Genomic DNA, 22872 nt, shown 5'->3' with positions numbered 1-22872 from the left:
CATCTGGGAGCCGCATGGAGGGGGATCTGTATTTGAATTCTGACAGATAAGGTCTCTCTCCAGAGGCGAGACTGATTGATTGTGTCCCCAACAGTGTACGAAGTGAGTACCTCCATGTGCCTTTGGCAGTGAGGGGACACACGAGTGAGGGTTTTGAGATGGCCGGTATCTGAGAGACTCTGGGAAGGGAGATCCAACTTAATGTGCACCTGCTATGTGCCCAGCGTCTGATGGATATTATCTTGTCTAATCCACACACTATGAAGTAGCAACTATTTCCTCCACTTGACAGAGGGAGAAGCAGCCTCAGAAAGGTGAGGCCACACTTCAAAGATTTACAAGGAGACACAGTACTGCAGGGATTCAGCCCCTGGATTCTGCTAGAGGCTGGATAGATGTGACTGGACTGTGTTAATTGGTTAAGTGAAGCCACTCGCCCAAGATCTGTTGATGGATTGTGGTTCCCAATGGGATGGAAACACGGCCCAGGACCCCGTCTCATTCGGCAGCTTCTTCCATCCCGCCCCTTGGTCCTGGACCTCAGCAGCCCCTCCCTCTCCTTAGCTTCATTCCCTGCTGTGGATAAACCCAGAACAGTTTCGCGATAGCCTTCTGTGTGTCGACTCTGTGATCGGTGCAGAGCAGAAACGCTCCCTGCAACCTGGTAAGCTGGATCATCCCATTCTGGAGCCTCCTCTGGGGCCCGCTAGGAAAACATTGTCTCTGCTGCCACCATCCGGATTTTTTTTTTTTAAAAGATTTTACTTTTCCTTTTTCTCCCCAAAGTCCCCTGGTACATAGTTGTATATTTTCAGTTGTGGGTCTTTCTAGCTGTGCCATGTGGGACGCCGCCTCAGCATGGCTTGATGAGTGGTGCCATGTCTGCGCCCAGGATCCAAACCAGCAAAAACCCAGGCCAGTGGAAGTGGAGGGAGCGAACCTAACCACTCGACCATGGAGCCAACACCTACCATGTGGATTTCTGAGAACAGCAGTGTCCACGAAATAATGAAAAGATACACTTTGGGATGAGGGGCAGTAGAGTATCTTACAGTCACACGCTGCCCAACAACTTTTTGGTCAGTGATGGACCGCATGTTTGACGGTAGTCCCATAAGATTAGTACCACAAAGCCTGGGTGTGTAGCCGGCCATACCACCCAGATTTGTGCAAGTGCACTCTGTGATGTTCACACAACGACAAAATCATCTAATGATGCCTTTCTCAGAACGAAGCCCTGTCGCTAAGCGACGCATGACTAGTATATGGCGTATTACTCAAACGCAGGGTCTGAGTTAGAGTTTGTTTTTGTTGCTTATTGAGGTAAAATGCACAAACATAAAATTAACTAATTTTTTCACTTGTTAAATTGTTTTTTTAATCAAAAAATTAAAACAATATCCTAGACCATACTATTTTTTTCTACTTTATAAAAAGTATAAATGATCTCGTCATGACCTCATCTAATCCTAATCGCCTCCCAAAGGCCCCACCTCCTAATACCATCATCTTAGGAGTAGGGTTTCAACATGTGGATTTTATTTTTGAGGAAGATTAGCCCTGAACTAACATCCGTGCCCATCTTCCTCTACTTTATATGTGGGACGCCTGCCACAGCATGGCTTGCCAAGCAGTGCATAGGTCTGTGCCTGGGATCCGAACTGGCGAACCCGGACCACCGAAGCAGAGTGTGCGAACCCCTGCGCCACTGGGCTGGCCCCAACATATGAGTTTTTGCTGGGACACCAACATTCAGTTCATAACAGTTGCGGAAGGAGGTTTTTTTTTTTTTTAAATTGCTCTCTGAATTCTTCTCTCTCCCCTCCCTCTCAGCTTTTAATCATGGTCCCTAATAATCTGGGGCAAAAAATGAAGAAAAATAATTTGATTGACACAGGCATTCTCAGGCCATAGAAATTAAGGAGGGGTCCACTCCCAACCCGACTTGGTTTTCACCAAAATTTAAACCCCTGCAGTTATACTCTTTTCTTTTTTAAAATACTTTATTTTTTTCAGAGTACTTTTAAGTTCACAGTAAAATTGAGAAAAAAGTACAGAGATTCCTGGTATACCTGCTGCCCCTACACATGCCCAGCCTCCTCCTTCTCCACACCCCCACCAGACTGGCGCCCTTGTTACATTGATGAACCTGCGCTGACATGTCATCATCACCCAAAGTCCATAGTCTACCTTAGGGTTCACCATTTTTTTTTTTTAGTTTACAGAGCTTATTATCAAAAGTGCAAAGATATTGACAGCTATGGAAATAATTGTTAAAAGCTTTTCTTACACAGAATTTGCATTGTAGGGTTCGTTCTTGGTGTCGTACATTCTGTGGGTTTGGACAAATGTATAATGACATGTATTGGCCATTATGTATCATTCACCGTCCTAAAAATCCTCTGTGCTCGCCTGTTCATTCATTCCCTCTTCCTCTCCAACCTCTGGCACCAACTGATCTTTTTATTGTTTCCATAATTTTTCCTTTTCCAGAATGAGTCAGAATCCTACAGTATGTAGACTTTTCATATTGGCTTCTTTGACATAGTAATATGCATTTAAGTTTCCTTGATGTCTTTTCATGGCCTAATAGCTCATTTCTTTTCTTTTCTTTGTTTTTGAGGAAGACTAGGCCTGAGCTAACATCCTCTGCCAATCCTCCTCTTTTTGCTGAGGAAGACTGGCCCTGAGCTAACATCCGTGCCCATGTTCCTCTACTTTAGTTGTGGGATGCCTACCACAGCATAGCTTGATAAGCAGTGCATATGTCCGCACCCGGGATCTGAACCAGCAAACCCTGGCTGCCGAACTGGAGCACTCGCACATAATCCTATGCCACCGGTGGCTCCCAGCTTGTTTCTTTTTAGTGCTGAATATTTCATTGTCTGGATGAACCACAGTTTATTTCTCCATTCAGCTCCTGAAGGGCATCTTGGTTGCTTCCAGGTTTTGGCAGTTCTTGGGTGTCTACTAAACAGCTGTCCCTTTCCTACAGAAGAAACAAAGAGTGGCCACGTGCTGCTATGGGATTGCCTGTGAACCAGTCCCGTTCAGTAGGGGATGGGGAAAGCCCCGGGGGTGCTTCTGAGGGAGCTTTCCCCACTTAATGCAGAGCCATGGATCTCAGGCAGAGGCAATTGTATCCTGCACGTAACATCTGGCAATGTCTGGAGCCACTTTTAGTTGTCACAAGTGGGAGCCCGGGGGTGCTACTGTCATCCAGTGGGTAGAAGCCAGGGATGCTGCTCAACATGCTACAATGCATAGGATAGCCCCTTCCCCCACAGCAAAAGATTACTCGGCCCCAGGTCAGCAGCACTGAGGATGGAAAACCTGCCACAGACATGGGAGCGGATCCTTTCTTCTCCATCTGCGCATAAATGAAGACAAGGATGACACTCTACTGCCACCTAGTGAGCATCAGGGGAAGTCCAAGGGAATTGCGAGAGGTGGGGTCAGAATCCTGGCCTCCCAGGGCTGCTGAATTAACTAAACCTGGAATTACCCACCCACGGACTCGTTACTGTGTGAGAAGGGAAACTTCTATTCAGTGCCTGCAGGTCAGGGGTTGTGTTATTTGTCGTTGAAAGTATCAGAATTGATGTGGCTTCACCCACCGCACACACACATCCCGTTTTACCCATCTGCAGAGTGTGGCAGGGCGGGTAGAGGTGGAGTCTGTATCATATGACATGAGGAAAACGTCCCAGTGGAGAAAATGACAAGTGAAGTTTCCAGAGTCAGCAAGGAGGCAGCATCCCCCAGCCCCCGGCCAGATTTACAAGGTCAGGGCAATACCGCTGGATTCATCAAGGGTCGTGATTCAGAAGAGGGTCCTTGCCCTCTAGCTGCTTTGCATTCCATGGTGCAAATATAAAAATAAACGTGCACGCGGAGAATGAACAATCAGGATGTGAGGACCAGGCTCTTTGAATATAAATATCAGCTGTTTGGGAGATAATCTGAGAACCCCTGTTACTTTCAGAAGTCGGTTTTGGCTGCCAAGGTAAAGGACTCCTGTTCCCGTGGTGGGGGGCACTGAGGTTCCCTGGATCTGGTCAGTTTGCTGTCAGGCTGAAAGCCTGATAGTGACTTCCCACTATGCTCAGAATAACACCCAGGGTCCTTGAACTGGCCTCGCCTGTCCTTACAGGATCTGGGTCGCACCCCTCCCTGACCACATGCCACTGTGTCCCATCCTTCTTATATACTGGCTCTGACCTCAGGGCCTTTGCACCAGCTGTCCCTGGGCCCAAAAACCCCTCCTGAGAGTGCTGCATGGTGAGCAGCTTCTTGATATTCAGGTTTCTGCCTAAACATTACTCCTTGTGTTAGGATTCTCTAGAAAAACAGAACCAACAAAATATATAATAAACTACGTAATAAAATGTCATAAAATCTCTTCATATATGTGCATGTGTGTTTACTATGAAGAATTATTTATTATGAGCAATTGTGGAGGCAGAGAAGTCCTATGATTTGCCACCTGCAAGCTTGAGACTCAGGAGAGCTGCTGGGGAGGTTCGGTCTGAGTCCTCAGGCCTGGAGACCAGGGGAGCTGACGGTGTAGATTCCCCGCTGGGTCTGACAGCTTGAGAACCAGGAGCACCGAGCCGGGAGAAGATCAGTACCTTAGCTCAACAGTCAGTCAGGAAGGCCGAATTCTTCCTTCCTCCGCCTTTTTGTTCTACCCAGGCGCTTCACGGGTTGGAGGATGCCCACCCACACTGGGGAGGCAAACCACTTTACCAGTCCACTGATTCAAATGCTAATTTCATCCAGAAACACCCTCCCAGACACACCCAGAAATGCTTAGCCAAATATCTGTGTGCCCCACATTCCAGTCAAGTGGAAGCATGAAGTTAACCATCACGCTCCTTAAGAGTGGCCTTGTCCAGGCCAGCAGTCGCCAGGGAATAAGAGTAAGGGAGGAAGTGGCTGCAAACAGGCACGAAGGGACTTTTTTGGGAAGATGAACTGTTCTATATATTTTGAGGATGGCTGTCCAAGTATTTGTCAACACAGATCATTACACTAAGGAGGAGGAAATTTCTACTGTATGTAAGTCATACACCAAACCTGACTTAAAAAAAAAATACAAACAGTGCAGAAAAAAAGTGGCCTTCTTGGGCTCCAAAGTCAAAAACAGCCGTCCCATTCTCTTGCTAACACGTCTTGGGCTGTTTTCCTTATAGGATTGACTGTCCAGACATTCACGGCTCTTGCATTTGTCGCCCTGCCGGAATGCAATAAGCTTGGAGAGAGTGGGGATCTTGTCCGTCTTGTTTGTGGTTGAACCGTCAGCCCCAGACCAGTGGCCAGCACACAGGGGCTGGGGATTTTAAAGAACCACCACCATTTCATCCTCTCCTTTTGGAACTCGGAATCAAATGAGAAATGAGTTAGATATAAATCAGGTTATCACCTCTATTACTCAAAGCTCCATCAGTCCAATGGCCTGCATATGCAGCTTCCTAACACTTCACCATCATCCAGGTCCTTCAGCCCCGGAAGATTGCTGCATGGAGGACGAAAGAGGGCATGCAAACCTTTGGCTGCTTGGAAAGAGCGCCCAAAGGGGCTAAGCCACACAGGTCCAGTTTCTGCCTCCTGGTCTTATGAACTAGGTAAATCCCTCCTTCTCTACGCTTGGAGAAGGCTGAAGGGCGCAAGAGAAAGACATAACGCTGCCCTTTCCAACATGCAGAAGTGAGTCAAGAGTGGCTCCTCCGCCCCTGGCAGAGAGTAGTGTATGGGACAGACTATAGGGCGGCCCATGATCCCTTCCTCCTGGTGTTCACACCCTTGTGGGACCTCCTCCCCTTGCATGTGGGCAGGACTTGTGACTTGTAGCCAAATAGAATATGGCAAAGTTGATGGGATCTCACGTCTGTGATAACATGAAATTGTAAGTCTGTTTTGCAGACAGACTCTCTCTCTTGCTGGCTTTGAAGAAGTGACCTGCTGTGGTCATGTGACAAGTGGCTGGGAATGCCTTCTGGCTGACAGCCAATAAGAAGCTGAGGTCCTCAGCCCAGCAGCCTGCAAAGAAAGGAACGCTTCCAGGAACCACTTGAGTTTGGCAGATGTTCCTTCCCTGGTCGAGTCTCAGATAAGACCACAGCCCCACCTGACACCTTGTGACCTCGTGAGACCCTGAGGCAGAGGCTCAGCTAAGCCATATCTGGACTCCTGACCACAGAAACCGCGAGATGATGTGTGTTTCAAGCTGCTAAGTCTGTGGTTATCTCATGAACAGCTATAGATAACTAACGCAAGTAGCTACTTAATAAGCATTGGTGGAATGAGCGAAGTTCCAGCTGCTTCAAGAGCTTTCTCAATAAGTCATCTTCTCCTCAAACCAACCACAAGAGGTAGGTACTATTTTTTTTTTTTAATTTTACAGAGAAGGAAACAAAAGCCAACGGAAGCTGACATTGTCTAGTGTCACAAGAAATCATTTAGTAGAAAAGCCAGGATGCTATCACAGGTTTGAATCAAAAACTTGTTGCCTTCATTTTTAGGCAGTAATTTTCCTAAATGGGGTACACATACTATCGGGGGGTCAGGCGGTGGGCATTGCTCAAGATGCTCCATTGGACACAGAAGGAAGGCAGCATGTATTTTTAGCTATATAAGATATAAGGTGAATTATCTAAAAAGACTAAAATAGTAATGCTTTATTAGTATTTGACATAAGCATCAATGGTGGCTGCCTCACCTGGTCTGTATGTCAGATGGTTATGTGTCCCATGTGGGGAAATAGTATTCAGGAGGAAGATTGGGACTCCTCTAACTCAGAAGGACCAACTGTGGCATGCCTCTCCCCCACATTCACCTCACAAAAACCACATCCCATTGGTCCAATGTACAAGCATTACATAATGTGAACTAACTTCCCCAGAACATGTAGGTGTTTAACAGTATTCCTGGAAGGAAACCACAGCTTGAAGATAATGCTAAGAACATAAACCCAAGTAAACTTACAGGGCTGACATTTCTCCTGTGCCTGACATAAACTTCTCATCAGCCACATTACAGGAGCAAGTGGAGGCAGATCGATCACTGTCTGATTTAAACAAGCCTAAAAACATGTCCAGATCTGAAAAACGATGCTTGAATTTGACAATCAAATGAGTTAATTTATCGATAGTGCTTGGAACAGAGCCTGAACACATGATAAAGGCTGTGTGTGTCAGTTCTCATCATCATTCACTTTCATCCTCATTGCGGATTAGAGAAATAAATATAGAAAATCATAAAAAGTACAGACGGTTAAGAACACAAGATTTCCCATTCTCCTAGGAAGAGACTGATTGTTCTGTACCCACAGCAACAAGTAGCTACCCAAACGAATTTAAACCCATTAAATGGACCCAAGACAACTTGCCTCAGTGAACGCGCCATTACGAGTCAACCAATGATTCCCCTTAGCTACTGAAATTCAGTCAATCAGGGAGGGATTCACTCTGAAAAACACACTTGTGAGTGCCAGTCTCACCCGAGTAACTACACGTCAACTCAACCCGAAGATCCACCAATCCCTGAACTCTTCCCTTCTCCAAATCACTACCTGCATGAGAATAGCACTCTGTTCTACTCAGACCGTGGCAGATCAGTTCTCCTTTACCACACTAAGCGATAAGTTCAGCTTTGTGTTTCTATTTCAGATATTGAGTGACACTTATAACATCCTTTGACATTCAGGTACATGCTTTAACTTTTTATTATTTTATTTTTAATTTTTTTGGTGAGGAAGATTGGCCCTGAGCTGACATCTGTTACCAATCTTCTCTTTCTGCTTGAGGAAGGTTGTCCCAGAGTTAACATCCATGCCAGTCTTCCTCTACTTTGTATGTGGGATGCCTCTACAGCATGGCTTGATGAGTGGTGTGTGGGTCCACCCTGGGATCCAAACCTGAGACCCCTGGGCCGCTGAAGTGGAGCATGCGAACTTAACCACTATGCCACTGGGCTGGCCCTTTAGGTTTTTTTTTTTAAACCAGTGGAGTTGTATTATTGAAATCTGGGGACCACATTTGGTTTTTTTTGGTGAGGAATATTGGCCCTGAGCTAACATCTGTCCCACTCTTTCTCCATCTTTTTTTTTGGAGGAAGATTAGCCCTGAGCTAACATCTGCCGTCAACCCTCCTCTTTTTGTTGAGGAAGACTGGCCCTGAGCTAACATCCATGCCCATCTTCCTCTACTTTACATGTGGGACGCCTGCCACAGCATGGCTTGCCAAGCGGTGCCGTGTCCGCACCCAGGATCTGAACTGATGAACCCCAGGCTGCCGAAGCAGAACGTGAGCATTTAACCGCTGTGCCACCAGGCCGGCCCCTCCTCCTCCATTTTGTATGTGAGACACTGCCACAGCTTGGCTGACGAGTCAGTGGTGTGCAGGTCCAGGCCCGGGATCTGAACCCATGAACCCCAGGCCACTGAAGCAGAGCACGCAAACTTAACCACTACACCACCGGACAGGCCCCAGGGGGCCACTTTTAAGAAACTAAGTCGTCCCACCTCTGCTCTTGCATCATATCCCTCCGGGTCAAGAAGGCCACTGTACACTTTCTCCCAAGGCTCTCAGGGTTTATTTGATTCTCTTTACACAGTCCGAGGTAGGACAGACGTTTTGTAGATACTGAGGTCCTATGACTTGAAGGTCAGAAGCCTACAACAGAGGCAAATGCAATAACCAAGTTATGTTGGACACACAAGGATCACTACCAATAAGGGCTTTGTGAGGATCAGAAATCATTTTCCATCTTTGGGAAGGAACTTTCGGGCACAGCTTGCCCCTGAAGACAGCTTTTAAAATTCCTCCATCGGGATGGGTGTGGTGGGGGAGGGTTTTCATGTCTTCAGTTTTTCCACCAATACCGATCATCTCCATCGAAAGAGTACCAACCATCATCAATGATTATATGCGGCTTGAGTAGCTGCACCTCCTCCAGCATCTTTCGTACTTGAGCAGGAAATTGCAATTTCCACAGCCTGGGGAGGCAGAAAGGGGACTGATTACTCTGGGGCTTTGCTTCTGACTCTTCTCCCTTCCTCAAAATTCCTGGAAACCCCATCAAGGATCTGAAGCCTCTTCTCGAGGAGCAGGAGCATGTTCTCCCACAGAGTCAAAGTAAATCCCTACATGGAAGGAACTCTTATGTGTCAGATACCACACTGAGCTGTTATGGGCAACTGCCCCTCACAAGAAACCTAAGAGGCAGGCACGATTGTTCATCCATCCGTGAACTCCTTCTCCAGGACTGACTTTAAGCCAAGTCCTGCTATAGGGTTTGGGGGCACAGTGATGAACAAGGCAAAGTCCCCACCCTCATGAAGCTAATATTCTAGGGGAGGAGAGAGAAACAGGTATTCAAATAGATACATAGCATCAGCCCCGTTTTAGAGATGCAGAGCCAGGCTCCTGAAAGGTCAATTAGTAACGCCCAGGTCTGACTCTTCTGCTCCACCTCAATTACTATGTCCCTTGGTCACAAGCTGATCTTGTCAAAGGCTATACCACCTCCTGAATCATTGGTAAAAAATGCTGTCTTTCAAACCTGCCCATCTGCCTTTTCAGCTCGTTTGCTGAAGTGATCACTCTAACCATTCTCTTTGATCACATCAAGATCTCCCCATCCACTAAGCCACAATTTCCCATCCATCCCCCCCGTCCACCTTCACTTCCCCCTGTTCCCCTCACATCCCACATTTCAACCACTCTTGTGTTCTTTCTGGTTACATCCATTGCCAAAACTTGATCCCTGGATAAAGCCAACTGCTGAGAGCTGGACCACAGAGGAGAAAACAGTTACTCAAATAGGAAGTTTGCTACTGATGCAAATACGTCACGACCAACCTGAGTGGGCTGTCTATGCTGCAGCCCATGTTTCTCTAGTCCAGTCTTTACTTCCCCCATCCTAACTGTACTTGCTCACTCCCAGGGATGCCCCTAACTTCTCTTTTGTCTGTGAATATGGGGCGCTAAATGGCAAATGCTCTTTCTACCATCAAACATAGAAACTCCATCTCTAAGCCCTCATTTGCACATGAATGAAGCACCCTAATCTTAAAGAAGAGTCCTACTTAATCTTTTGTGACCTTTACCAATCCAGTGCTCCAGGACGTACAACATGGAACCTTTAAGTTTCTTTTTCAACTGCTCGCTCTAGAAGACACAGTGGAGCACGTGCTGATATTCACTGTCTTAAAAGCATCTTGACTCGAGCCTGCACCGCCTCCAGCCCGACCCACTTCTTTTCTCTCCCCTCCAGAGCAAAACCTTTCTTAGTCTGCACACAACGTTTCCACTTCCTCTCTCGTTCGTTCTTCAGTCCAGCTCAGCCTGACTTATGCTTTCACTGTCCCACCAGAACTGCTCAAAGTGATTAATCAGCTCCGAGGTGCCACAGCCAGCAGACTCTCTTCTCTTCTCTTCTTTCTCCATCTCCCAGCAGCATTAGACGCAAGGCTTGCTTACTTCCTTCTTAGAACCCCATCTTCTCTTAGCTTTCGTGAAGCCACATCCCCCCCCCCCTTTTTTTTTTTTAAGTTTTGCCACTACTCCTTACCCTCCCCTTTGCTGGCCTCTCTCTCTTATCCTTCAAATAGAAAGACAATACTTTAATGTTTCTCGTGTTCTAAGGAACTAAGCACTTACATGTGTCAACTTATGAGGATTTGATGTGACCTTTTGTGTCTGGTTTCTTTCACTTAACATAATGTTTCAGTTTATCCACATTGTAGCACGTACTAGGACGTCATTCCTTTCTATGGTTGAATGATAGTCCATGGTATGGATAGACCACATTTTATTTATTTGTCCTTACGTTGATGGACATTTAGGCTGTCTTCACCTTTTGGCTGTTGTGAGCAATGCTGCTGTGGACATAGGTGTGCAAATCTCTCTTCGAGATACTGCTTTCGATTCCCAGAAGTAGAATAGTTGGATCATACAGCAATTCCATTTTTAGTTTTTTGAAGATAAACATTTTATTTGTATGTTTTCTCTCCGCTCTCCACCAACCCATCCAAAAGTAAGCCCCATGATATCAGGCACCTTGACTCTGACTCCACACCCCTGTATCCCCAGCACCCAGCACAGTGCCCGGAATATAGTGAGCACTTATTGGTTGAATAAAGATCTTGTTGCTGAGTGATGATCTCAACTTCTCTGATAAACTGCTTCTCCACCAACTAGCATGCCTGTAATAGAAGGAGGTTTGTATCTCAGAAGACAATCATCATTGACTTACCCAATTATTTGTAGATTAGATGTGGGATGTGCAAAGGCTGAACACAGCTTCATCATTCCTCCAGGACTGAAATTGTTCCGTATCAGGTTTAGGCTGGTCAGGTGCTGGTTGCAGGAGAGGGCCGAGGAGAGCACCTCACAACAACCAGAAGTCAATTCACATGCCTCCAACCTGCAGGGCAAGCACACCCAAGAAATAACCCCAAAGATCAATGATCCATCCTTCCTTCAACCCATTTGACTTTCACATCAACGTTTTAAAAAAGGGGAGTGGCATGGTTTTGTCTTTTTTATGGCTGAATAGTATTCCATTGTATACATCTATGTAACACATCTTCTTTATCCATTCATCTGTTGATGGGCACTTGGGTTGTTTCCAAGTCTTGGCTATTGTGAATATTGCTGCAACGAACAGAGAGGTGCATAAATCTTTTAAAATTAACATTTTCATGTTCTTTGGACAAATATCCAGAAGTGGAATAGCTGGATCATATGGTATTTCTATTTTTAATTTTTTGAGGAATCCTCATACTGTTTTCCATAGTGGCTGTACCAGTTTACATTCCCACCCAGCAGTGTATGAGGCAGTCTGTACAGAAGTCGAAACAGAAATGATGTACACTTGAAATTTATATGATGTTATAAACCAATGTGGCCTTAATAAAATAAATTTAAAAAAGAAATATAAAAAATAAAAGAAGAGTGGTGGGCTCCACCCAGAAAGTTTCTGGTTCAGTAGTTCTGGGGAGGGACCCGAAAATTTGCATTTCTAGTGCGTTCCCAGGCAATGCCGTTGCTCCCGCTGGTTCTCATGTTGAGAGCTGCTGGATGACTCAATTACAGTTGTGGAAAAAAGCAAAGATAAAGGTGGAGGAGCATGCAACAAGGGAAAGAAACAAGGAACATGGAGGGGACTTGCTGAGAAAGTGACATTTCACCTAAAACTCAAAAGAGGAAGAGAAGTAAGTTATGTTAACGGGGGTAGTGTTGCTACACGGTTAAGAAGTTGCACGTACACCGCCCTTATGGAAGGAAGGGGTGGACGTGTCTCAGAAATGGAGTATCAACCAGGCGGCCAGAGTAGAGTCAGAGGCAGTGGTGTGAGACGAGGCTGGACATTATAGGTCACATTAAGGATTTAGGGTTTTATTCTAAGAGCAATGGAAAGCCAAAGAACATTGTTAGACGTACTAATGGTATTGTAGCAGTGCTCTTAGACTTTGGAGATGCATTGTTGAGGTGCTTAGGGGTGGAACGTCAAAATCTGTGTCTTGCTATGAAATAATTTGCCAGATAGGTAGTTTAAACTAGGTGGTGGGTATATAGATTTTAAACGTCGCAATGAGTCCCAAATGCGTATTTTGGAATTCTTTTTTTTTTTTTTTAATAAAGGAAGACAGTTGTTTTTTAATTTTTTAAATTATTTATGTATTTTTTTTTGAGGAAGATTAGCCCTGAGCTAACTACTGCTGATTCTCCTCTCTTTTCTGAGGAAGACTGGCTCTGAGCTAACATCCGTGCCCATCTTCCTCTACTTTATATGTGGGACACCTGCCACAGCATGGCTTGCCAAGCAGTGCCATGTCCACACCCGAGATCCGAACCATGAACTCCGGGTCGTCGAGAAGCAGAACGTGCACACTTAACCGTTGCGCCACTGGGCCGGCCCCAAGGAATTCTTATCACAGAGTAAAATGTCTGTGGGATGCAACTCAAGTAGATTTAGCCGCCTATAGCTAGATGGTGAGATGGGATTGAATGAAGTTTTATTACTATTATTGGTTTTGCCTCTAAAATATCTAAGCATTTATGAGGACAGAAAATCTCTAGTAGGGAGGCTGAGGGTAGAGGCAAGGGGGAGGTGATTCAGCAATACTATAGGGCACTTCATAGATGATTATGGGATTCCCCATATGGGTAAAGCTAACCTCAGAATCATAGGGACGCTCCCTTTATTGTTTCAGAAAGGAGGTAATGTGGGTGCAGAGATTAATTGGTTTCATGGTAGAAAGTCTAGAGCTTTCCTACGAAATGGTTTTATATTGATTTGAAGGGGATGAGGTCATTTCTCAAGCATCAGAAAGAAGTTCAAAAGTTTCCAGAGAATACAAGTGGTTTGAAATTTGTTTCTGGCAGTGGGTAAAGCAAGTTAACCAAAAAAATGAAATACTGGAAAACAGAAATTTACATCAATGACCACTGACTGCACATGATACCAACCTGCCCTTGTTTGTCTATTTTTGCTCCTGCAATTCTCAGCTACCTAAGTACAGGTGCTCAGAGGGTGGAGAGTTGGGCTCTTCAAGGCCTGGAGTATTTTTAGGTGGATGCAGCCAAGTACAGAAGGCATAGAACTTGGATGCTAAGAGGGATGAAAGGGAGCTGGAGGTGGGCATGACTGCACAGAGAGAAGTGGAGGAAGTGAGAGAACGGAGGTGGTGATGAGTTTAAAGAATGATGTGTGATTTAGAGAAGTAAACTGTTCCTCAGATTAAGCCCTTTGCCTAACAAAAGAGGAATATTACCCATCCCTCCAGTGTCAAGGGGGTTATAAATAATGCATGCATGATAATACTAGCACATGGTCAGTGCTCGATAAATAGTTCCATATACCACCTTCTAGGGGAGTTCGCAATGTTGTGCGACCACCACCTCTATTTAGTTCCAAGTTATTTTTATCACCCCAAAAGGAAATCCATACCCATCAAAGCAGTCCATCCCGCCCCTGGAAACTACTAATCTCCTTTCTGTCTCCATGGATTTTCCCATTCTGGATATTTCATACAAATGGAATCAAACAACATGTGACCTTTTGTATTTGGCTTCTCTCACTTAGCCTAATGTTTTCAAGGTTCATCCATGTTGTAGCGTGGTTGACAGTTCATTCCTTAATTATGGTTGAATAATATTTCATTGTGCATACCAGCACACTGTTTTAACAAGCCTCCCGGGTGATTCTGATGCTTACTAAAGTTTGAGAACCGCCAGTGTCATCACTTGCTTTTTGGCCCATCTTTCTCAGTAGACTGTACATGCTGCAATGCCAAGGTCTATTTACCTCTGTACTGTCACCATTTGGCACAACGTCTAGCACACCTGGGTTGTCCAATAAACATTTGTTGAGTGCTAACCACCTCTGGACCCTGTTCTCAAGCACTTGCCATTTCATATATAGGAGCCCGGTTGGAATTTACGCCTTAGTCTATTACTCTGCCAATGTTGTATTCTGTCTAATTTAATGGAATTGTGAAAGTCAGAATATCGTCTTTGTTCAAGCGACTTCACGCCCTGGTCCCCCGTCCTCTGTGCCCAGCCCTCAATGTGGTGATCTCAGGAACTCACCCGAGTCTCCTCAGAGAACTCTTCCGTTGCTTCAGTCCCTGGCACAGAGCCACAATCCCCTCATCACGCAGGGCGTTGGCAGCAAGATCCAGGCTCCTCAGGCGTTTGCTTGTTGAGATCATAAGGGACAAGTTCTTGCAGCAAGCGGCAGTGAGATTACACTTCACCAATCTGCAGGAGGAGGGAGGGAGAGAGAGAGCGAGAGCAAGAGCGAGAGAGACAGAAAGAGAAAGAATGAGAATGAGTGAATGTACCTGCACCTTTTGAGGAGAGAGCTACAGTAGGATAATTTTAGAAACATTAGTGGGGATTTCCTTTATTTTTCCTAACTGGTAAGCTTTCTGTCCATCCCTGTGAACAGCTTAGACCATGTGGCATCCACTGGCTCAGGAGAGGGAGGACAGTGGAGAGTAGAGAGCAGGGACAGTGTTTGATGTGACTGGATGCATCTCTGGAAGAAGAAATGAGCACATCAGAGTTTGCTTCCCACCTGAAGATGGGATAGAGATTCTCCATGATGGAGGGGGAGATAGACAGAAAAAATGTGAGTCAGTAGAAGCTGGTATGGTCCCCAACAAAGGGACAGAGCACTGAGAGGGAGAGAAAAGATGACAGAAATAGTTGAAATGCTAGACAGGGTTTGGGATCCAAAAGGAGAGGGGTCTTGTGCTTCTGTTCCCAGGTCAAGTGGGGTGGGAGGTGGAAATGGCCCTGCTGTCATGACTGGATGATTCATCCGAGTAGAAATGATGGAAACAGCTTCAGAGCCTCATATCTGCTGCTTAGTATGCTAAGAATGGAATGATCCCATTGGGGATGAGAGAGTTCATCTCCATGAGGCATTCACTTCAAGAATGAGGAAGGATTCCATTGTGAGTACTCACACCTGAAGATCAGGTGGGAACGGCCAAGTCTTAGATGCCAGCATGGATAAATGATGATAGTGAGGACCACACAATCTCCCAGAACTTAAATGCAATCCCAAAGAAATGACATCTCCAATTGACTAAGCTTTAGTTTCTATAACATGCAGAAGTAGGGCTTGAAATGCCAATTTCGTGAAAATAAATAGAGGAATTAATACTTGAGGTGCCTTCAGAGGTTTGTGGACTATGATCTCCATCCAATTCCTTTCCTGTGTTCATGATTGGGGAGGGAAAAGATCTCAAAATGGTCCCACTTTTTGGCCTATTAATTCTACCTTTGTAATTAGTCATAATACTACCAAATACACAAAGTTTATAAGGTACACATGACTAAAACATTGGACATAAGCTAAGTGTCCAGCTTCAGGGGATTTTTAAAGTTGTGATACATCATTCAATGCAGTACCCTACCATGATTAACTTGCTATTTTGATCTGCATATCCTCAAGGACAGAATGTGAGACCTAGACAAGGTTTGGGATTCTTGGGAGTTTTAGTTCCCATCTGGTATATGATTGGTGGGGGGACTACATAAGACTAGATATGCAAAATATTTAGAGCCTGTGCCGGCCATGTGGTAAGAATGCTTTAAGCGTTAACTGCTAGGATCCTTCCTTTGTAACATTAAATGCTCCTTATGCATCCAGAAGACATTTACCAAAGATTAACAGTGATTATCACTTGGTTGTGAGATTGGAGATTTGTTTATGCTCATTGAGATCTTTTAATTTTTCTACAGTTTGTTTAATAATGGAATAGTCCTTTTGAATAGAAACATTCCAATAAGGGGTGAGGAAATTTGATCCCCAGAGAGAAAAGGGATTAAAGGATAGATAGCCCCCTCATCTCCACCCCACATACAGTTTAAACAACTGAAGATTAACTTGGGGCAAGAGACACGTTCTGAGAAGCGAACAGGTTTTAGAAATTAAGGGTGACCTAGAACTCCATAGATCCTGCCATGGGGCTCCTGTTCAGAATAATCTCTCTGTCCTTCCCACTCTCATTGTAGCATCAATGCATCAACTTACAAAGAGTGTTCACTGGAAAAAATGAGGACCAGTTGACCCTGGAACTAATTTTTGGTACCAGTCTCTCTGCTCATCTCTCTCAATCTTCTAGGAACCCCAGGCCTCAGTACAGTAGAGTTGATCCCCAGCAACCATGGAAACTTACTCTAGGTCCTGGAGGTGACAAGATGGTTCCATCATGACCTCACACAGAAGGTTCACTCCAGCATCTTCCAAGGGGTTCATGCTAAGGCTCAGATGCGTCAGACGTCTGTTGCCCACAAGTGCAAAGCCAAGAAAGCCACAGCTAGCGATGTCCAAGTTGCATTCATTTAGTCTGCAGGGCACACACAAGGGAAAGAGAAAAGTGACCCTCAGGCTTTAGTGTGATCTTAGGTATGCAACTTCTCTTGGCCTTAGTTTGCTCCTCCTTTGAGAAGGGGTTATGTTTGTCTTTAAGAAGGCCGTTGGGCTTAAATGATGGAATGACTATGAAGCACTTGGCACAACGCCTGCATAATGCATGTGCTGGATGCTACTCAAGATTCTCTGACCATCTTTTTAATTTTCCTTCACAGTCAATGCATTAGTCTCCTACAGCTGTAATAACAAATTACCACAAACTTAGTGGCTTAAAACACACGTTATCTTACAGTTCTGGAGATCTGAGACTCATTGGGCTAAAAAATCAGGTGTTAGCTGGGCTGTGTTCCTTCCTGAGGCTCTCAGGGAGAATCTGTGTCCTTGCCTCTTACCGCTTTTATAGGCTGCCCACGTTCCTTAGCTCCTAGTCTCCAGGCAGCAATTGCATCAGTGTGACCTCTGTTATTTCGTCTCCACCTCTGACTCTCCCACCTCCTTCTTTCCGTTATAAAAACCCTTGATTACATTGGGGCCACCCAGATAATCCAGGACCATCTCTCCACCTCAAGATTCTTAATCACACCTGCAAAATCCCTTTTGCCATGTAAGGTAATGTATCCACAGGTCCCAGAGATTAGTATGTGGACATCTTCGGGGGGGGGCGTTACTATTCTATCTACTACAATCAGTATTTCCCCATTACTTATTTACTGGGAAACCTTAGAATTCATCATAAGGTAGACATAGACATTAAAGTTATATTCTGTAACAGAATTTCTGGCTACAGGTATACCATTAATGCATGAATATTTTTCACTCATATGAAGTTATTGGTGGACTCATTGGTCAAAATGACGACATGGCAGAAAGCAAATTCTTCCTGATGGAGCAAAGCACAGAAAGTTGATGGTACTGAATGAGAGTAACAAAAGTCTCTCATTCTCACTGCCAACCAAAGATTTGGGATAGAAGAGAAATCTGGCAACATGAGGAGGCAGTTTTTAAAACAGTGATAGAGACATCTTATATGGTAGCTAGAGGACATAGCATCCTCCAGGTGTGTGCACGGTGCTCCCAGAACTGCATAACACAGACTTTGTGGCTGTTGGCCCTGCGTCACCATCACCATTGTCTGAAAATCATATTGTCAACTCCTCCTCACCAGAATTTAACCTATGTAAAATAGGGACCACATCTGTCTTTCATGTCTGTATCACTAGCAACTAAGAGTGTTTGCCCAAAGTAAGTGCTTAATAAATAGTCGACCCTCATTATTCATAGATTCTGTGTTCGTGAATTTGCCTACTTGCTAAAATTTATTTGTGAGCCTCAAAATCAACACTCGTGGTGCTCACTGTTCAAGGTGGCCACACGCATGTGCGGAGCAGAGGAAAATTTGAGTTGCCTGTTGCTCACGTTCCCAGCTGGGGTTGAACTTGTTTCGGCTTTCAACCATAAACACGTGTCCTTTTTGTGGTCCAGGAAGCGCTATGATTTTTTGCATTTTTGTTTTTGTTGGTGATTTTGTTTAAAATGGCTCCCAAGCACTGTGCTAAAGGGCTGTCTAGTGTTTCTAAGTGCAAGAAGGCTGGGATTTGCCTTATGGAGAAAGTGCCTGTGTTACATAAGCTTCCTTCTGGTGTGAGTTATAGCACTGTTGGCTGCAAGTTCACTGTTGACGAATCAACAACATGGATTAAAGAAGGTGTCTTTACACAGAAACAGACAAAAAGAGGTTATGTATTTGGTTGATGAAAATGTCGTGACCAGAGGCTGCAGGAACCTAACCCTGTATCTACTTTGGGAGCAATGGTTCCATATTTGCTAATTCGGTTCTTGCGGTGACTTTATAGAACGTTGCAACCACGAATAATGAGAATCGACTGTATATGGATGAGTGACGACCTCCCTCTGTAAGAAAACACAAAGGCAGAGATAGAATTTTGCACAGAAGGATGAGATCCAGGAGATGACTGGTAGGGACGGGAGGTAGCACTTATCAGCTCCCTTCATTGAGACAATATCCACGCTCCCCACTGCTTAGCACTTTGAGAGCAGCACGTGCTCTTTGTGACAAAGCGATAAAGTCCTCGAAGGCCACGAGTTGGACTCACATCAGCCTCTGCAGCCCACAGTTGGGAAGTTTGATGGTTCGATACAACAGATTCATGCCTTCACTCCCCAGGCTGTTGCTGGACAGGTCCAAGTGTGTCAAGCTCAGGTTGCTGATGAGGCTGGAGGCCAGATCCTGGCAGTCAGCAGCCGTGAGGCCGCAGTTGCCCAGTCTGCAAGGAGAGAGTCCCCAGAAAGGAGGTGATGAGCTCTGTTCTTAAAGTTTCATCTCTGCCTCCCTTGCAAGGAAGAGAAAGAAACATCAGCCCTGTAGCTGACATGCCCTTGCAGATGGTGGTGACGTCACATTGTGTTGTGACGTCACATCATGTCTGTGCTTAACTTGTGAACTCAACTCTGGTATTTCAGTCCAAAAAAAATACTCTAAATATCGTCGGTGATTATATCTGCCATCAGCCACAATGGGGAACACACAGGCACTGTGAATCTGTTCTCCACTTGGCTGTTTTCCTTCCCCCGTATGCTACGGTGTGAGGTTTTGCTGAGATGTGTGACCTCTCTATTTAGGAGTACCTACATTTAGCATGTCGTGACCCTTACACATAAATTAGATATTCCATCTGTTTCTCAAAGCTTAAGAAAAAGTTGTACATGAAAAATAAGAGTTTGACAGTGCTTCTGTCATGGGGTTGTGACAAAGTTAAACGAATTAACATATCCATAGTGCTTAGAGCAGTGCATTGCATATGGCGGCACTTACTCCTTATCACTGATGGTTATTTCTTTCAACGAAGGAAGAAATGCTGGCTGGGTTGGACTTGAAGGGGATCTGGATATGCCAGCTCCAAATATGGCACTTTAACATAAGGGTTATTTTGAACTGAAGACAATTGAGAAAAAAATCAGACACAAGAAGAGCTCTCTGTGCTCTGCCCATCAGCCTAAAAGCAGGGCATAAACTTCCTTGTGTAGGTGTCCCCCCTCTCCTGTACCAGGGAGAGAACCACCCCTATCACCAGAGACAGAGATGGTCCTGAGATGTCTTCACATTACCCTTATCTACCATAAGTTTCCCCCGTGTACTCGCTAGTCACCTTACCACAAGTTATCAGTCCTAGAAGCCCAAAATCTCTTTCCTTTGTCTTGTCCGTTCTCCACAATTTATCCCCCTTTGTTAAAATGGTATATGAACCCCTGAGTCTAACCACTTCTCTGGATTTTTCACTTCTTTTCTGTGAAGCCCCCATGCGTGTTAAAAAAATTATCAATAAACTTTGTATGCTCTTTCTCCTGGTTAATCTGTCCATTGTTAGTTTAATTTTCAGGCCCCAGATACTGAACATAAGAGGGTAGATGAAAGTTTTCTCCCACCTCTCCTACAGACTGATGGAAGGTCTGTTGGCTTCTTCTGTGATTTTCCCCCTCTGGGCCTTAAAGGGCAATTTGTGTTATTTGGTTTTCAAGCTTTGCTGTGACTTTAGAACCAAACTCCTGATGGAGGAGGGATGTTACTGCTGTGGCAGGTTTTAGAAGAATGGGACTAGAACACTTAACACGTAGCCTGGTGCTCAAGGGACGCCATAGATGGCAGCTTTCCCTACAAGCCTATGACTCCAGGATTTCAGCATCGATGACACTTTCAAGTATATAACATGGTATTGTTAACTATAATCAGAATGCTGTGCATGAGATCCCCAGAGCTTATGCATCTTATAACTGGAAGTTTGTGCCCCTTGACCAACATCTCCCCACTTCCCTGACTCCCAGCTCCTGGTAACCGCCATTCTACTCTCTGGTTCTATGAGTTTGTCTTCTGGTTCCATCTTTTACATCAGTTCAGAGCTCAGTAGCAAAGACAGAGATGTTATTTATTGGGTCTTTCTTAATCCTCAACATTGGGGCATTCTCATGAGGTCACAACTCCCATTTTAACCCCCGGCTCATGCATCAGCTAATTCCCTCCCCTTCCCCGTCACTTGGACCATCTCAGTTAAGAGAAGATAACCCCTCAGAGAGAAGCGTGACTCACATCAGCCTCTGCAGGGTGCACTGGGAGACCTTCAAGGCATCACAGAGAGGCTTCATGCCCTGGTCTGTCACCTTATTTCCTGCCAGGCTGAGGGACTTGAGGTTGATGGACGTCATGAGGATTTGGGAGATCACCACACAGCAGGCGTGGGTTAACCCACAGTGATCCAACCTGCAGAGACAGGCAATATGGAACACATCCTTGTCTCTCCCAAAAAGCAACCCCTCTCCCCTCACTCACTGAACACCGGCCACTCTGTCCATACTGCTGGTTCCTGGACACTCTTTGCTCTGGCCTTGGGGGTCTGAACATTTGCTGTTCCTGTTTGCAACATCCCTCCTCACCCCCAATCCCAGGTCTTTATATGGCTCAATTTTTCATTCCAGTCTCCTGAACATCGCCTCTTCTGAGTAAGCCAGCCCTAACACTTTACTTAAACTGTGCCTGTTCCACCCCACCCTACTCCCACCTCTCCAGGATTAGTTTATTCATAGCAATGATCACCAGCCAACATGGCATATATTTATATTGTACTTTTAAAAAAAGTGAAATATATCTGACATATAACATTGTGTAAGTATGAATAGCAGACATTCAGTCCTCTCCAAAATATCCAGAAGACATTTGGTCCATGCATGACATTTGGCTCAAGCGTCTTCTGGACATTTTGGACAGGACCGAATGTCCTGCAAGGGTAAGTTTAAGGTGCAAATATGTTGATTTGATATATTTACATTGAAATATGATTGCCATTGTAGCATCAGCCACCACCTCTATCATGTCACCTAATTAGCATTTCTTTTTTGTGGTTGGAATAATTAAGATCTAGACCCTTAGCAAGTTTGATGACTATAATACAACATTGTTGTCTATATTCACTATACTGTACATTAGATCTTCAGAAACTATTTATCTGCTAGTTGCAAGTTTGTACCCTTAAACATCATCTCCCCAATTCCCCCACCCCCCCAGGCCCTGGTACCCACCATTTTACCCTCTCTTTTTATGGGTTTGGCTTTTTTTAGATTCCATATACAAGTGAGGTGATATAGTATTTGTCTTTCTCTGACTTGTCTCACTTAGCATAATGCTTTCACAGTCCATGTTGCAAATGGCAGGGTTTGAAAGTCATATTGAGGAGGTTGCAATCAAAATGCTTCACAATGTGACCCAATCTTTCAAAGTCATCTCCCACTCAGAGAGTTACCCAATCATCCCATGCCCTCTTCCATCTAGTAGACATTTCGGGGAATAATACGGGCCAGGTGCTAGGAACAGAGCAGTTCTAGGCTCTGGGAATACGGCAGTGAAGGACACAGAACAAGACTCCTGCCCTCAGGGATCGCCAGGAGGCAAAGTCATTATGGTTCCAAGAAACAGGCTATCACCTCCCACCATATGACTTTGCACTTTCTCTTTCCTTGGCTCCTCTTCTCTGATGTATCATATTTATTTTTTGAACCCAAGCTCCAATTGCTCTATTTGTGAAGCAGCCAGAGAGAGAGAATTGGCAGCTGCTTCCTCTTTGTTCCCAGAGACGACTGTAAAACCACATAGTCTCGGGCAAACACAAATGCATGTCCATCCTGCAAGGACTCCTATGCTTTGGCTGGTTTCCTTGGGTCACATTCTTAAAAGTGCAGCCTGTGGGTTACAGAGCAATCACACTGTTGTGCAAAGCAAACTACTTTTCCAAGTTGCTGTGTGTCAATGCACAAAGCTCGAAACAGACGTTGCACTTCTCTGTCTCAGAATACCAAAAGCATCGAGGAGCTGTGACTTTATACCAAGCTAATCCAATCAACAAAACGCATGCCTAGGATTTACAAAACTGTAGTAATAGACCCAAACTGGAAATGGCCAAAACGTC

General features: G+C 45.0%; 1 protein-coding gene across 1 annotated transcript in view; it reads right to left on the bottom strand.

Annotated features, from left to right (window-relative positions):
* Positions 1-8440: 8440 nt before the first annotated feature.
* The window catches only part of NLRP5 (NLR family pyrin domain containing 5), a 31547-nt gene continuing 17115 nt past the window's right edge, over positions 8441-22872 (bottom strand). The window contains 6 exon segments of the mRNA XM_001917859.3: positions 8441-8999; positions 11261-11431; positions 14602-14772; positions 16704-16874; positions 19015-19185; positions 21003-21173. Coding sequence (XP_001917894.2) covers positions 8867-8999; positions 11261-11431; positions 14602-14772; positions 16704-16874; positions 19015-19185; positions 21003-21173 — 988 coding nt within the window. The 3' untranslated portion in view covers positions 8441-8866.

Source organism: Equus caballus, chromosome 10, assembly GCF_041296265.1.
Source record: "Equus caballus isolate H_3958 breed thoroughbred chromosome 10, TB-T2T, whole genome shotgun sequence".
In the NCBI taxonomy this organism is placed as follows: Eukaryota; Metazoa; Chordata; class Mammalia; order Perissodactyla; family Equidae; genus Equus; species Equus caballus.
This window is presented reverse-complemented; position numbering and strand designations above follow the sequence as displayed.